Below are 18,435 nucleotides of genomic sequence, written 5' to 3' on the forward strand. Positions count from 1 at the left end.
GAAGTGGGATCACAGGGTCAAATGGGAGTTCCATTTTAGTTTTTGAGGAAACTCCATACTGTCTTCCATAGTGGCTGCACCAGTCTGCATTCCCACCAGCAGTGCACGAGTGTTCCTTTTTCTCCACATCCTCTCCAGCACTTGTCGTTTGTTGATTTGTTGATGATAGCCATTCTGACAGGTGTGAGATGGTACCTCATTGTTGTTTTGATTTGCATCTCTCAGACGATTAGTGACTTTGAGCATGTTTTCATATGTCTCTTGGCTTTCTGAATGTCCTCTTTTGAAAGGTGTCTATTTAGATCCTTTGCCCATTTTTTGATTGGATTGTTTATCTTCCGTTTGTTAAGTTGTATGAGTTCCCTATAAATTTTGGAGATTAGGCCCTTATCAGATATGACATTGGCAAATATGTTTTCCCATGCAGTGGGCTTTCTTGTTGTTTTGTTGATGGTTTCTTTTGCTGTGCAGAAGCTTTTTATTTTGATGTAGTCCCATTTGTTCATTTTCTCTTTAGTTTCAAGTGCCCTAGGAGCTGTATCAGTGAAGAAATTGCTTCGGCATATGTCTGAGATTTTGTTGCCTTTGGATTCTTCTAGAATTTTTATGGTTTCCTGTCGTACATTTAAGTCCTTTATCCATTTTGAGTTTATTTTTGTGTATGGTGTAAGTTGGTGGTCTAGTTTCATTTTCTTGCATGTATCTGTCCAATTTTCCCAACACCGTTTATTGAAGAGACTATCTTGACCCCACTGTATGTTCTTGCCTCCTTTGTCAAATATTAATTGAACATATCGGTTCGTGCCGATTTCTGGGCTCTCTATTCTATTCCATTGATCTATATGTCTGTTCTTGTGCCAGTACCAGGCAATTTTGAGAACAGTGGCTTTGTAATACAGTTTGATATCTGGTATTGAGATCCCACCTACTTTGTTCTTTCTCAGGATTGCTGCAGCTATTCGGGGTCTTTTTATTCCAGATGAATTTTTGGAGATTTCGTTCTAGGTCTGTGAAATATGCCATTGGTATTTTCATGGGAAGTGCGTTGAATTTATAGATTGCTTTGGGTAGTATGGACATTTTAATGATGTTGATTCTACCAATCCATGAACACGGTATGTTCTCCCATCTGTTTATGTCTTCCTCTATCTCTTTTTTCAATGTCCTGTAGTTTTCTGTACCGTTTTTGGTTCAATATATTGTTGCATTCTATATCAATTTAAAAGTTTAAAAAGCAAATTCTTTTAGAATGGTGTATCAATATTGATCTCTATATTAGTATCCTTTCATTTTAACATAATCTAGGTAATTACTTTTTTCTAGGAGGAATAAGAGAAAATTTGCCTGAAAATTTAGCTTAACTAAAATCCAGATTATTAAAATCAGGGCTTTTTTCACCATAATCATCTTTCTTCACACCCCTCCTCCCCCAAATTCTCAACGTTATTGATTGTAAGTCAATTAGGAAAACTGGCTGGACTCAAATTACATAAAGGTAAATGCAGGATTTATTTATGTTGTAATCTGTCATTTCAGGTATTTCAGCTGTCCAAAGACAACTTCATACCTGTATAATGTAACAGAAAAAGTCAAAAAAGACATTAGGCAAATAGAACTGTGGAGCATATTCAAGCAAGATGAACGTCTCTGGAAGCAGTTGTGGAAGCCCTAGTTCTGCAGAGATATCTAATGACTTTAAGGATCTGTGGACAAAACTAAAGGAGTGTCACGATAAAGAAGTACAAGGTAACATATTTTCTTCAATACTTACCACAAAAGCATTGTACTGAGACTGTAATAATAACTAATTTTGTCTGACAGTTCAAAGATCTCATTTTTAAGGTATCTTTGCTATTATAATTTTTTGTGATTCATTTTTGTGGTTAAGTTGTAGCTTTTCACCTACAGACAACTACTACAGTATGTAGCTTTTGCACAGTTTAATAGTTACTTGTAGTAATATGTATGGAAAGAGCATAGAATTTTTTAACTGAATATCTGGATTTGAATTCTGATTTAATTAATCTACATGCTCTCTGATCTCAGCGAAGTTACATAACCTCTAAACTTAATTAATTCATTTGAGAAATCTTTGGGAATCTATTTGATACCAATACTTAGATCAGGGGTCCTCAAACTACGGCCCGCGGGCCACATGCAAATACAAATATTGTATTTGTTCCCGTTTTGTTTTTTTACTTCAAAATAAGATATGTGCAGTGTGCATAGGAATTTGTTCATAGTTTTTTTTTTAACTATAGTCCGGCCCTCCAACGGTCTGAGGGACAGTGAACTGGCCCCCTGTTTAAAAAGTTTGATGACCCCTGACTTAGATACTAAGGCAAATGACAGTTTGCCTTCAAAGAACCTGCAGTCTGATAGAGTCATATGAACAGATCATTACAGTGTAATGAAATAAGAGTTTAAAGATTTATATGAAATGCAGTTAGTGAGCAGATAATACAGCAGTCGTGGTTAGTATGAGTATATGAATATTGGTGATTGTGTTAAAGTGTATTCCATATAAAGGAATGTTCTATTGAAGCTAAACTCAAGGTCTGATATTAAGCTTTAATATATCTATTTAATTCTGTAACTTTACTGTAATACATTTTTGTCATGGGTGGGAAATGCTTCATATTGTATTTGTTTCTTACAATCATAGGTTTAATTCTATACTACTTTATAGTTTTAACATTATACTGGAGTTCCATTAAAACATAATCCACCTGAATCTGAAGTACAATATGTGGGTCTATGTTAGAACTTTCCCATGGTATATTTAGTTTGGTAAAATCTCATGATAATGGACTCATTAATTAATGGGTTCTGAAAAATGAACCCAGAAATATTCTTGTAAGTCCCAGTGTACTTGGAGATAATTGTTCAAGAAATGTTTTGGGGGGCACTTATTATGTGCCAGTCCTTATGAATAAAAATGAATCATATACAGTCCTGGTTTTAAGGGATTTTGTAGTGTATCATTTTATCTGGGAATATAAAGGAAGAACCAGGTGTATATGTTGGGGGCAGAGTGGGTGGTTTACTGATAGACCAGGCTTTGTAATTGGATTAAGTCTAATTAACTAGTATGTACTATGCTGAAGGCAAGTTGTCATCGTGCCTTATCATCATACTTTGTCTTTAGGATTAAATCTAAAACTTTCATCTTTCATTGATTGCAAGTGGATGGGAATAGTGCTGAGCTGAGAATGAGGCCATGTAATGGAGTGGTTAAATCCATGAATTCTCCATCTAGACTACCACTATTCGAAAGCCATGTCCACCACTTGAATAAAGGTGGTGATCTTGTGCAAGTATTTAACTTTATAGTGTTTCAGGGTCCTTATCCTATATAATAAAAGCCTAATATGCAAATCGACCGAACAGCGGAATGACCTGTCGCTAGGACGTGCACTGACCACCAGGGGGCAGACACTCAACGCAGGAACTGCCCCCAACCTGCAGGCCCCAGGCTGGCCAAGGTGGGTGCCAGCGGGGGGCCCCTGATCACCCTGCCGGTCGCCCCACAGATCGGCCCTGATGGTCAGCCAGGCCTAGGGACCCTACCCGTGCAAGAATTTTGTGCATCAGGCCTCTAGTCTATAAAATAAAGATAATAATAATAGCTACCTCATTATATTAAACTAGAGGCCCAGTGCACGAAAATTCATGCACTTGAGTGGTGGGGGGCATCCCTCAGCCTGGCCTGCGCCCTCTCACAGCCCGAGAGCCCTCAGGAGATGTCCAACTGACGGCTTAGCGCTGCCAAGGAGGCGGGTGAGGCTCCCGCTACCGCTGCTGTGCTCGCAGCCATTAGCCCGGCTTGTGGCTGAGCAGAGCTTCCCCTGTGGGAGCACACTGACCACCAGGGAGCAGCTCCTATGTTGAGCGTCTGCCCCCCTGGTGGTCAGTGCGCGTCATAGCGACTGGTCGTTCCACCGTTAGGGTCCATTTGCATATTAACCTTTTATTATATAGAATAGCTTAATACATTTAAGGCATTGGAAGAATGTCTGGCACATAATAGGCAATGTTTCTGTTAGCTGTTGCTCTCATTCTGAAGCAGCAAGGATTTGTACTATCAATTCCCAGCTAGAGACAATGGGTTACTACAAAAAAATTGTAACAGATGTTTCACATACTGATTATTTATTAATCTCCATGGTACTTTTTTTTTTAACTCCTGATTTCTTGGAGGAAACAGAAAGAATGGCCAAAATAATAATATGAGAAAATTTAAATTTAAATGTTTAGGAAATCATAGAAAATTCTTACTTTCGATTTTGGGGGGGCAGGTGACAGGGAGAAGTGAGGATACTTACTTTAAGAAAAATTGTCATGAAATAAATATACATAATATAACATCTTAACCATTCTTTTTTTTTTTTTAATATATTTTATTGATTTTTTACAGAGAGGAAGGGAGAGAGATAGAGAGTTAGAAACATCGATGAGAGAGAAATATAGATCAGCTGCCTCCTGCACATCTCCTACTGGGGATGTGCCCGCAACCAAGGTACATGCCCTTGACCGGAATCGAACCTGGGACCTTTCAGTCCGCAAGCCGACGCTCTATCCGCTGAGCCAAACCGGTTTCCGCCATCTTAACCATTCTTAAGTGTACAGTTTAGTGGTATTAAATACATTCATAATATTGTGTAGTCATCACCAACCATCCATCTCTATAATTCTTTTCATCATGTAAAACTGAAACTATTCCCATCCACTTGTTTGTATCCACTAAACAATAACTCCCTGTCCAACCCTCCCTCCAGCCCCTGGCAACCACTATTCTACTTTCTGTCTCTGATTTTGACTACTCCATGTACCTCATATAAGTGGAATCATACAGTATTTGTCTTTTTTGTGATTGGCTCTCTTTACTTAGTATAATGTCCTCAAGGTTTATGCATGTTGTAGCATATTTCAGAATTAACTTTCTTTTTAAGATAGAATTTCTAATTTTCCATAGTATGTACATGCCATATTTTGCTTATCCATTCATTTACTGGTGGACATTTGGGATGCTCTTTTAGCTGTTGTGAATAATGTTGGTTGTTGTGAACATGGATATACAATTATCTCTTCAAGATTTTGCTTTCATTTATTTTGGGTATACATAAAAGTTGAATTGCTGGATCATATAGCAATTCTATTTTTGACTTTTGATGAGCTTCCATATTGTTTCCCCTTGTGGCTACATTATTTTACATTCTCACCAACAATGCACAAGGGTTTCTATTTCTCTACATTCTGCCCAAAATTTTTTATTTTCTGTTTTTCTTTTCCTTTCTTTTTCTCTCTTTCTTTATTCCCCTCTCTCTCTTTCTCTCTCTCTGGTAGTAGCCTTCCTAATGGATGTGAGGTGGTATCTCATTGTGGTTTTCATTTGCATTGCCTTACTGATTAGTGATGTTGAACATCTTTTCCTGTACTTTTTTTTTTGTTTTTTTGTTGTTTTTTTTCCCCTGTACTTATTGGTCATATGTATATCTGTGGATAAATGTCTATTCAAGACTTTTTAATCAGGTCGCATTTGTTTTGTTATTGAGTTATAGGAATCCTATATAATCCTATATAATAAAAGGCTAATATGCAAATTGACCAAACAGTGGAACAACCAGTCTCTGTGACGCGCACTGACCACCAGGGGGTAGACGCTCAATACAGGAACTGCTCCTAGCCCGCAGACCCCAGGCCAGCCAAGGCAGGTGCCAGCGGGGCCCCCACCCCGATCGCCCCACCGGTTGCCCCGCAGAGGAAGGCAACCGGCTGCAGGGGACAGGCCCGGCAAGTGGGCAGCACCAGGCTAGCCAAGGCAGGTGCCAGTGGGGGCCCCCCAATCACCCCGCCAGTTGCCCCACAGATTGGCCCTGATCGCTGGCCAGGCCTAGGGGACCCTTCCCATGCATGAATTTCATGCATCAGGCCTCTAGTTGTATATTTTGGATAGTTATAGTTCCATATACTTATAGTTCCATATAAGTATATATATCAATCTCATTAGATATATGATTTGAAAATACTTTCTCCCATTCTCTGGATTGCTTTTTCAATATTAATTGTGTCCTTTGATGCACAGGATATTTTAATTTTGATATAGTCCAATTTATCTCTTTTGTTGTGGTTATTGCCTGTACTTTTGATATTATATCCAAGAAATCATCGCCATATGCAATGTTATTAAGCTATTGCCCTATGTTTTCATCTAATAGTTTTATAGTTTTAGCTGGTATGTTTAGCTCTTTGATCCATTTTGAGTTAAAATTTGTTTATGGTGTAAGGTAAGGGCCCAACTTCATTCTTTTGCATGTAGATATTTAGTTTTCCCAGCACCATTTGTTGAAAAGATTGTCCTTTCCCCATTGAATGGTTTTGGAACCCTTGTCAAAAACCATTTGATCATATATGCAAGAGTTTATTTCTGGATTCTATTCTATTCCACTGATCTATATGTCTGTCTTTATGCCAGTACCACAGTTTTGATTACTTTTGCTTTTTATTACGTTTTGAAATCAGAAGGTAGGTGACCTTCAACTTTGTTCTTCGTTCAAGATTGTTTTGGCTATTCGGAGTCTCTTAAGATTCCTTATGATTTTTAGGACATATTTTTCTATTTCTGCAAAAAACATCATTGGAATTTTGATATAGTATTGAATCTGTAGATCTCTTTGAGTAATATTGACATTTTAATAGTAAGTCTTCCAGTCTATGAACAGGAAGTGTCTTTCCATTTATTTATGTTCTTAATTTGTTTTAGCAACACTGTAGCTTTTATTTTATAAATCTTTCATCTCCTTGGTTAAACTTATTCCTAAGTATTTTATTCTTTTGGATGATATTTAAAATGGAATTGGTGGGTTTTGTTTTTTTGTTTTTTAATTTTTACTTATTGATTTTAGAGAAAGGAAGGGAAAGAGAGAGAGACATACATTCATTGTTCCACTTATTTATACATTCATTAGTTGATTCTTGTATGTGCCCTGCTGACTGGGGATCGAACCCACAACCTTGGCATATTGGGATGACAATCTAAAGAAGTGAGATACCTTACCAAGGCTGGAATTGTTTTTTGAATTTCCTTTTCAGATTGTTCATTGTGAGTCTATAGGAACACCACTGATTTTTACATGTTGACTTTGTATCCTGCAACTTTGCTGAAAGTCTTCATTTCTTCATTGTAGCTTTTGAAGTCCTAGCTGAGATAAACATTAGAAACTCTTAAAAAAAATTTTTATGAAAGGTGGGAATTTAACCACCTTTACTCCACATCTTTTACTGCTCTATTATGCTCATTCTTTGATAGATTATTCTGATCCATGTTTCCATTAAAAACCTCTTTCAACATATAGGATTGCTAATGCAGTCAGAGTATAGTAGTTTTCATTTAGAAATCCAGATATCAGTGGAGTTACTATTGTTTTATCTGTTTTATTAACTTAAACTTAAGCTTTTTTTTTCTAAAAATGTCAAAACACAAAATAAGCAGTGAAAAGTTATCCCTCTCCCGCACCCACACATACAGGTAACTACTTTTATTATTTGTGTGTGTGTATGTTCATCTCTGTTCTTTTCTAATTTAAAGTTTAAGATTTTTTATTTTAGGAAATATTACACATATATAAAACTGAAGAAAATAGTATAATAAACTATATACCCATCACTCAACTTCAACCATTGTCAGTACATGGCCAGTCTTGTTTTACGTATTTTCCATGTATTTCTTTATCCCTCTTCCACTCAGTTATTTTGAAGTCTCTAACATAACTTCATCTATAAATACTTAAGTATAATTCAGAAATCTTTTTTAACAAAAACAAAATGCCATTATCTCACTAACAAAACCGATTCTCCAGTATCATCTAATATTTAGTAAATGATAGTGTTCAAATGTCCCACTTATCTAAAATGTCTTTTTTTAGTTGGTTTGTTCAAATCTGTACTTAAAAGACATCTCCATGTTGTATTTGATTAATAAATCTATTGATTTTTTTCAGTGTAGTTTCAAATTTGTTGTTAGTAATAAAGATCTAATTTTAAATTGATATTCTTTCAGTCATATGACTAGGGACAAATACAAATATTTTATACTAATTCTGCTCTTCAGTTGATTACACTATCTTCTCAGAAAATCTGGTGTGAAACATTGAAGAAAGATTCTGAGTTTGAGTACAATTTAGTCATTCAGTAGCAATTTCTGAGAATACAATAGTGAAGAAGACACGGTAGGTTTTGCAGGCATTGTATTCATTTTCTTTAGGAAAATATTTATACACTATAATTATATAATGAAATGATAGCAAAAATAAGCCAGTTATAAGATTGTCTTGGTAACACTGATAACAACAATATAATCAGCTACATGTATATTTTCTAAAGCTGGGAAGGAATAAACAATGTCTCCCAACTTCTGTCAAAGAGCAGCAGTATCTTCCTTTTGGTTTATAATACTGTGACCTCAGCATGTAGGCTTACCAGTAAGAACAGCTTCAAGTTTCAGCAGCTATTATAGGAGCTACAGATTATATATAAAGCTTATTCTTTGTGACCTGGAAGTGAAGTAAATGCAATATTTTGAAATAATTTAAATAGGACCAGGTGTACTTGAGTTTTTATTAAACATTTGATAGAGGAGAATTAGTATTCTGCCATCTTCAAGCATAAGGTTAAATTCTTTATCCTTCATATAATTATATTCTGTTGTTTTATAACTGGTTATAAAACGATCATTAAATTTTTATTATGCAGAGTCCCTATCTTACTCATCTTTACATCCCCGTAGGTAAAAGTGCTTGGCACATAGTAAAAAACCAGTAAATGGTATCTGAATGAATTGCATAGTTTATAACTGGATCAATGGAACATTTTCTTAAATATCAGTTTTTAAAGTCCCCAAATGTATGAAAGTATCAAAATTAAATATCTGTCTAAAACTCAGAAATACTCTACTACTATTTACTTTAAATTTTCTATTTTTAGAAAATAGTGTAGAAAGTTGGGAAAGGAAAAATAAGTCCCCGTTCTATAATATTACATTTGTTTATTCTTTCCTAGTTTTAAAAGATATGCATGTAGCTTATTGTATTGTGATTAGTGTACATAATGTTTTATACTTGCTTATTTTTGCTATTATTTTATTATTTTCCTAAACCGTGTTTATTTTTCATGTTGCACATCATCATTTTAGAATTTTTATACATGCCACTTAAAACTGAGCCAGTTTTACTTTTAAGCTCTTAACAGGGATAACATATTTATCAGATTTCATCATGTTTCTTGATGTTTCAGGGGCTTCAGGAGACTTCTATTTTATGAGGAAACATCAAGAAAATAAATAATATGCTGTTTGATAAGAAAAATATGCCAGCTCTAACTGGTTTGGCTCAGTGGATAGAGCGCCAGCCTGCGGACTGAAAGGTCCCAGGTTTGATTCCGGTCAAGGGCATGTACCTTGCTTGTGGGCACATCCCCAGTAGGGGGTATGCAGGAGGCAGCTGATCGGTGTTTCTCTCTCATCGATGTTTCTAACTCTCTATCCCTCTCCCTTCCTCTCTGTCAAAAAATCAATAAAATATTAAAAAAGAAGAAGAAGAAGAAAGAAAAATATGCCATATTCATCAGATTATAGGACATGTAAAGTGCACGAAGGTTACATAGTATATAAATTTTAAAAATTATACTCCTTGTAACTATTATAGTCCTCACACTCCCAGGTGAGTTTATAATCACTGAAAAACTTTAAGGGAGGAATACAGCAGTTGTTGGTATTTGATTAATATCCATGTGCTTTATGAATGGTAGGTGTTGGATATATGTTTGAGCTAATGACAGAAGATAATCTCTGCTACATTATAATATATTTTAAATCATGGATTTTTAAAGATATTGAATGCGTACTACTTTTTTTTAAGTATGTTATTTAAAAGCATTTTGGTTAGGGCTAGGCAAATTTGCTGAGAGCAGGATTTTTTAAGAGTCCTTTGTCAATGTGTTTCACATAGTTCCATATAAAATGAGATCCTCCAACTGTATGATAACATCAAAGATGTGCCTGAAGGGTACTTCATTTTTTTTAAGGTAGGTGATCCACTTGGAGAAACCAGTATAAGAGGCTATTTGAAAGACATCAAACATGGACTTGTCCGGACTTTGCAGGTTTTGAAGTATATATAGGAATCAAAATTGACTCATTACTTTTCAACGTTAATGTCAGTTTAAAAAAAGAAAGAAAATGTTATAAATGGTAGTAATTGAGATATACAATTTTCACTTAGGCATCCAAGAAAGTCTAGCCATAGGAACTTAGATCCATCTGAATACCTTCTATGTGTGTTTCTCTTTTGACCAAAACATAATAAACTGGTGGCAAAAACATATACAAGGCAGTACATACACTGATCACAAGAATATAATAAGTTACGTGCATTTCTTTTAAAACTGGGAAATAATAAAGTGTTACAACTTCTATTGAAGAATTACAATATTCTAACCAGACTATTTTTGTTGGAAAATTCTAGAGACATTTGTAACTGAGGTTTTTTTTATCTTTTATCTTTGGGATAATAGTATCCTTTCATGATTGTTCCTTCTAATGTCTTATATTCCTTTTGTGACAAATGCTGGTGGTGAGTGTCAGGATTACAGACAAATTCTTGTTGATAATACATAGTCTTTATGCTTTGAATTCAGAATTAATGTTTCAATAAAATTTAATAGAAATTTCAGAATTCTTTAAATTTTAAAAGTTTTAATAAAATGTTCATTTGGGTACGTTTTTTTGTTTTTGTTTTTTGGCCTTTTTAAGCCTTTCAGTATCAAGTTTATTATTTAAAAGCATAGGTAACAAAATGGAATTTAGAATATGTTTTTCAGAATGCTACCATTTCAATAAATGGTCTCTTGTCCATGGCAGGTTCTGCTATCAGCATCTCACCTAATATTTTTTATATCTGGTAAATATGGTTATCAGTTTCATAGAAAACCAGGCAGATTAAGGGGTTCGGGGGGTTGGAGCTCCTTTGAAGAAATGGGAAGGTATGGAGGTTCTAATATGACAGGGTAAATATTTCTTGATTCAGTTTTGGATTCCTCCTTTTATTTTCTTAGATGTTTCCTCAAAAATTGCAAAAATATTTTTGGATAATTTTTATATTAAGACTACACAAATTAACAATGAAAGGACTTGCATGTAATTTTGGTTCATAACAACAGTTTCCTTCTCATTATTAAGAATACTATCAGTAAAAAAAAAGAGAATACCAGTATCAGTAACTCTCACATACGTTATTTTTTTCATTTGCGTCAACATTCATAAATTCAATAAAATGCACAAAAATTTATTTAACCTTTTTGAGATAATTAAATCTTAAGAGCAAACTAAGCACACCTTAAATATGACTGCATCTCATAAAGAATTTTCACTTTGGAATTGAAATAATTTATTAGGCAATTACAGAAACATCAGTAGTAGAATTTTTGGTAGAAGTTAAATTACTTGGGCTATATATATAAAGCCACTTTTGGTCAAGAAAGTGAGAACTAATATAAGTAAAATTAACAGCAATGATTTTATTTGGAATTCTTCCCTTATTTCTAAATTCTTTCTTAAATTTATTTTGTGTGTTATAATTATACAAATGGGCTCTTAATTTTCATTTCCTCCAAAATTCACATAGGAGTTGGGTGTAGGGTTAATTGTAGTACAATGCTTGGTCTTTTGAGCGCTCTTTCCTCAATGGGTGTCTCAGGTTGCCAGTGTTAAAATCCCAAATACTTTGTTGAACAGACTACTTGTCCATACAGGAGCTGCATTGTTGTATAGCCTCATTCCTTCCAATGGGTGTGGAGCAGGATTAAAGCACACTTTATAGGGGTTCTAATTGTAGATGCCTAATTGACTTGATGAATAGCAAATGCTAAAATTTAAACACACACATACATATACACACATAAACCTGTTTCAGGGCTGATCTGCATGACAGAACAAATGCCTCACAGGTGTTGAATGCTTACAAGATAAAAGAGTAGTCGTTCTATATTTCCTAAGAATTTTCTTTTGAAGTTTATATGGATTTTCTATCTTATTGTTTCTTTTTTTTAATGGTTCATGGCAAGAATCCATTTTATCTTTGGGTGCACTTTTCACTTCTAAAGGCGGATCTGAGTTTTAGCAGTCAGCCGAAATTTTTTTAAAAAGGAAGGAAAATCTGTCAAAAATACATTTTCACATACTTTGGGAAGGGAAGAAGAGCATTAAAAACTGAGAACTGTAGTCTTTGGCCCAGTAGGGTCACAAGTCCTTTTCTTAATTCTTTAAGAATGATTTGCTGTTTTACTAACTACTTCAAGGTCTCAGGAGTTTTTCATCATTACCTGAAAAAGAAGGAAGCTTCTCAAGCTAGGAATTTGACAACTAGATGGAAAACATTTTTAAAAATAAAAATCTATACTAATAAAAGGGTAATATGCTAATTAGACCAGGTCAACCATTAAGTGGTTATACCATATTTTACCTAAACATGTTTCTTTTGAAGCATTTTATATTGCTATAAATTGTTTACTTTTTTTGTTAATCCTCACCTGAAGATATTTTTTCATTGATTTTTAGGGAGAGTGGGAGGGAGGGGAGAGACAGAAAAACATCTATGCGAGAGAGACACATCGATCGGTTGCCTCCCATACATGCCTTGACCAGGCCCAGGATCGAGCCCTCAACGGGCGTACATGCCCATGACCAGAATCAAAGCTGGGGCCCTTCAGTTTGTGGGCCAACCCTTTATCCACTAAGCCAAACCAGCTAGGGCTACTATTTTTTATGACTATGAGTTTCTCTATAATTTGTATTATATTCTTAGGTTAGAATCCAAGATGTGAGATACTGATTTTTTAAGTCCTGTTACATATTGCTAAATTGCTTTCCAAAAGAATTGTGTTGATTTATAATATCTCCATTAAGGTATGGGAGTATGGTTTTACAATGCTTTTATCAACCTTCGGTATTATAATTTTGCTAAGTAATTTGTTTTGGTTTGGATTACACTTAGTTGCTAGTGATGTTGGATATCTTTTATGTTTGTTTAATAGCTGTTTTTCTCCTTTTAATTATTATTTATAAAAATTTGAAATGTCACTCTATTTTGCCTATATATCTTCCTTACAGTTTCAATGCCCACAACCTGCTTCCTTCACAGTAACTATCCAATTTCCATATGCAATGGTTTTCTCTTGTTTTGTGTCAGACTCCATTAAAATTAAAAATAGATATAACATATCTTGAGTTAAAACACTGGTGCCCTTCGTTAAGTACTTTTCATAAACAATTTTGCTTCTAGTACAGGACTTCCTGTCACAATCTATTTTTTTTTATTTTTTTATTTTTTTTTAAATATATTTTATTGATTTTTTACAGAGAGGAAGGGAGAGAGATAGAGAGTTAGAAACATCGATGAGAGAGAAACATCGATCAGCTGCCTCCTGCACATCTCCTACTGGGGATGTGCCCGCAACCCAGGTACATGCCCTTGACCGGAATCGAACCTGGGACCTTCCAGTCCGCGGGCCGACGCTCTATCCACTGAGCCAAACCGGTTTCGGCCACAATCTATTTTAATCCCAGAAGACTTGAGCCTATATAAGCACTATTGCTGTTAGCAAATACATCCAGTGGTCGGCAAACTCATTAGTCAACAGAGCCAAATATCAACAGTACTTCTTCAAAATAGACTCGCCCAGGCCGAAAACCTACTTCTGCGCATGGGCTATGAAGTTTCAATCGCACTGTACACGTGCCCGCATGTGGTATTTTGTGGAAGAGCCACACTCAAGGGGCCAAAGAGCCGCATGTGGCTCGCGAGCCACAGTTTGCCGACCACGGACATAGGCTATGTCAGAACATAGACCTTCATTTATATTGAACTTCTAATTATATATTTGCCCTTGGTTTTAAAAAGCAAATAACTCACTTTAGGTGAAGAAAATTTCCTTCTAGTTGACTATCATATAGTAGACTAAAAGCAATAATGTTACATATATACTTTTGTGACCTCAGGGTGTAAGTAAGGGAAATAACTCTCTTAAACTAATGGGACCTGGCTTATTATTCAGAGGCCAGTCTCAAGTGACTTATTAGTGTAGCAGTAGACTCATAAAAATTTTTAGATTAACTGCTTTAGAAATGGCAAAATGTATAAATAAAACACTATGGGTTTTTTTCCATTTTATTTTTCAGGTTTACAAGTAAAAGTAACCAAACTGAAAAAGGAACGAATTTTGTAAGTATCAACATATAACACTAATGTCTTATTTATAAAGTAATTGATACTGATGTCCTGTTTGACCTCAGTGTATTATTTATAAGGAAATTAGCTTTGCTTAGTGTAGCTAGTTGACAGCAAGTTTTTTAAACTTCCAAAGTAAAGAGAATAACTTGATTTTTAGTATAGTCTTAGTTAATATTTTTATATATTTATATTTTAATACAATTCTGATATATAATCTTTTTTTATAAAGTATTTATTAAGATGGGAAACTATCTATAAGTTCATTTTGATCTGTCAACAGCATTCTTTTCTCAATTGTGATTAACACCTGGAATTTAACCTCAGAGGGAAGGTAGGGGAGGGGAGGGGTAAGGGGGAGAGATCAACCAAAGGACTTGAGTGCGTGCATATAAGCCTAACCAATGGACACAGACAACAGGGGGGTGAGGGCATGAGTGAGGGGGGTTGGGGGGGTAATGGGGGATGAGGACACATATGTAATACCTTAATCAATAAAGAAATTTAAAAAATAAAATAAAATACTACAGGAAGGGAAACAGAATAGTTCTGGGATTTCTAAGCTCATATAGGAAATGGGAACTAGCCCTAGCTGGTTTGGCTTAGAGGATAGAGCATCAACCTGCAGACTGAAGGGTCCTGGGTTCGATTCCAGTCAAGGGCATATGCCGGGGTTGCGGGCTCAATCCCAGTGTGGGGCCTGCAGGAGGCAGCCAATCAATTATTCTCTCTCATCATTGATGTTTCTATCTCTCTCTCCCTCTCCTCCTCTTAGAAATCAATAAAAATATATTTAAAGAAATGGGAACTAAATAGTCTACATCCCTTTTAATTGGTTCAAAATTACCAGTGGTTCTGAATTGTTTTGGTTGTGAAGCCCAGAATCAGATCTGATTATCTAAGTCAAGAGCAGATTTTTACTCATGATTCTATAGAGCTTCCACATTCAGGAATCTGAAACAGACATATAGTAGAATATTATTACTTAATAACAAAAATTAATGTCATTGTGACTAATATTGCACTTGCTTTATGGTATATACCAGTGGGTCTCAGTTACTTCATATTCCTAAAGCTTTCAAGGCTGTAGCCAAAAGCTAGAGTTTGCCAAGCACCCATCAAACATACCTAGTTGTTTTCGCCATTATAATCTGAAAATTGCAGTTTTTCTTTACACCTAGAAAGTCATGTTAGAAGATGACTTAGATTCAAATTTGTAAAATCATAAATTTTTTAAATAGTTCTTTTGAAGAATAATTTTATGATTCTCCTTAGTTAGTGACACTTTAAAATGTTTTGCATTGTTGAAAGTATATATATATTCTTACCTTAAATATTTTTTTAAATTTTTAAAAAGATTTTTAAATTTATTTAGGTAGAAAGAGAGAGAGAAACATCGATGTGATAGTGAAAGATCAATGGGTTGCCTCCTGTACAGCCCTCCCCCCCACCCCCGGGGCTCGAGCGCACAACCCTGGACATATGCCCCAACCAGGAATTGAACTGGCAACACCTCTGTGCACGGGACGATGTCCAACCAACTGAGCCACATCGGTGAGGGCAAAGATATTTTTTTAAACATCCTTACTCATAGAATAGTCCATTTCTCTGTTTCTGTGGTAGTTATGTTTAGTTTCTACAAAAGAGAAAATGTTTCTTTACTTACAGAGGAAATAAGAGAAATTATTTCTGAGTAGTAAATTTAGGATATGCATCTTATTAGTTAGGATAATTTCTTACTGTGAGAAAAAAACCACCAGATGTGACTTTTACAGTAAGGAAAACATATTCTTTCACATAAAAGACCCGAAGCTGGGAGATTCTGGAACTGGTTATTCAATGGTTCAAAAATCACCAGAGACTCAGGTTATTTCTGTCTTTTCTATTCTCTGCTACCTTTAGTGTTTTGGCTTGTCCTATTAGCCTTCATTGCAGAATGTCAAGATGGCCACCCTCATTCTAGTTACCACTTGCAGATCCTCCTTGTATCCCTTTCTACTAATTATAAAAGTTTGCCAGAAGCAGCCCCCAGTGGATTTAACTCTGACTCAGTGATGATTATTGTGTGCTCATTCCTAAACAGTACCTGGCAAGGGGAATTAAATTCACATGATTCACTTAGAGTAATAAAGATTCTGATCATACTTTATATGTATTCTAGGATTGAGCAAATAAGTAAATACATTATTGACAGGTTGCTCACTATCAGGAGAAAGGAGTTACAAATAAGAAAAAAGAGAATGCTAGAATGAACTATATGCTGCTAGATAGAATTGTAGTTATTAGTATGAATTCGTGGGTTTTGATATATAGATGAAATACAGATATGTGTTAATGTGTGTGAGGACATACATGTATTTTCTAGGCCTGATCCACTAAGAGGGTCTAAAAACAGTGATTCCCAGCAGTAATGAGCACACCCAAGGCCCAGATCTTGATTTCTAAAGAGGATTCTACAGTAAAAGAAATCAAGGGTTTTTTTGGAGAATTTGGCTGATATCAGGTCTTCGGGGCATGCAAAGTACAATATGAGCTGGAACTTCTTTTGGTGCCAGAAAATAAGGAAATGTTCAAAAAGTAATGGAGGCATGTTGAAAAAATACAGAAGAGAACTTAAAAAAAAAAAAATCTCTCGCCCTAACCGGTATGGCTCAGCGGATAGAGCGTCGGCCTGCGGACTCAAGGGTCCCAGGTTTGATTCCAGTCACGGGCATATACCTTGGTTGCGGGCACATCCCCAGTAGGGGGCGTGCAAGAGGCAGCTGATCGATGTTTCTCTCTCATCGATGTTTCTAACTCTCTATCCCTCTCCCCTCCTCTCTGTAAAAAATCAATAAAATATATATATTTTTTTAAATCTCCTAATGGCAAAATCAAGAACAGCCTGAACAATGAAATATGATGATAATGAATTATTCTACCCATGGGATAAATGGACAGTTGTTTTTTAGAATTTCAATTACTAATTGTAGAAATAATATTTAAAAATCATCATTTGGCAAAAATGACAACAGTAATTGTTGAAGGCAAGAATCATTGAAGTTAAAACTAATAAAAGTATAATGAAAAATTATAATTGTAAATTTTTCAAATTACTCGAAGTTTATCTCCCACATGATACTTAATATTTGCAAAGGGGAAATTGTAATATTACAGTGGAGGAACCAGGCAGACTTCATCTTAATGAAACGGTCAAAGTGAACATCATTAGTAATCAGATATGTCAACCTCATATCATGCAATGCACCAAGAAGAACACATTACTTCTGTTGTATTCTTATCAAAAATACACAGTCCAGATTTTATCATGGGAAACATGAGACAAACCCAAGTTGAAGTACAATCAACAAAATAACTGGCCAGTACTTTTCAAAAGCGTCAAGGCTGTGAAAGACGAAAATGATGGAGAGACTGTCCCAGATTGGAGGAGACATGACATTAAATACAATGTAGGATCCTGAATTGGATCCTGGACCTGAAGAATATTAGAGGGACAATTGGCAGAATTTTAATAAGGCCTACAGATTAGTTAATAATACTGCATCAATGTTAATTTCATGATTTTGATAATTATGGTTATGCAAGATATTAACATTTTGAGAAGCTGGATGATAGGTATGGAGGTGCTCTTTGTTCTGTTTCTAACTTATTTTTAAGTCTGAAGTTATTTTAAAGATAAAACATTAAAACAAAATTTTCAAGATTTATATCTTGAGTCCTGAGAGAAGATCAACTTTTCTGTAAGCAGCTGCTGAATATTGAAGAAAATCTTTATTCCTTAAGCAAATAATAAAGAGAAATGACTGTTGGATAGGCAACCAAAAATGTAACTACAGTTAGATTAGTCCTTTTTCTGTGGCTGAGAGAATAATAGCCAATGCACCTATTTCCTTTTGCACAAATTTTGTTTTGTTTCTGTGGGCAGTAGGGATTTCAAAACCTTTTCATCTTTTAATGCACTTTAATTAATATTGATGATATTAAAACTGTATGTATGAATGCTCCCTATAATAAAATGTATCCCAAAAATAACTAATGAAATTTCATCAGTTGCATGAGGAAAATACATAATTTTTCTTGGGTTAATAAGTAAAATTTATTTTTTTCTATCTACTTGAAAAGAAAAGGGACAATATCTTTGTTTCACTTTAAAAAA

General features: G+C 35.0%; 1 protein-coding gene across 8 annotated transcripts in view; it reads left to right on the forward strand.

Moving 5' to 3' along the window:
• RBBP8 (RB binding protein 8, endonuclease) overlaps positions 1 to 18,435 on the forward strand; it is a 78,719-nt gene that overhangs the window by 6,241 nt on the left and 54,043 nt on the right. For 5 of the 8 annotated variants that reach the window (XM_023761150.1, XM_023761151.1, XM_006097396.3 and 2 more), the window contains exons 2-3: positions 1,537 to 1,746; positions 14,231 to 14,273. In XM_023761150.1, the coding sequence (XP_023616918.1) occupies positions 1,638 to 1,746; positions 14,231 to 14,273 (152 nt within the window). In that variant the 5' untranslated portion in view covers positions 1,537 to 1,637. Of the gene's footprint in view, positions 1 to 1,536; positions 1,747 to 14,230; positions 14,274 to 18,435 lie in introns of those variants that run through there. The other 3 variants (XM_014463162.2, XM_023761154.1, XM_023761155.1) reach the window with 2 other exon arrangements.

Source organism: Myotis lucifugus, unplaced genomic scaffold (genome assembly GCF_000147115.1).
Source record: "Myotis lucifugus unplaced genomic scaffold, Myoluc2.0 scaffold_200, whole genome shotgun sequence".
In the NCBI taxonomy this organism is placed as follows: Eukaryota; Metazoa; Chordata; class Mammalia; order Chiroptera; family Vespertilionidae; genus Myotis; species Myotis lucifugus.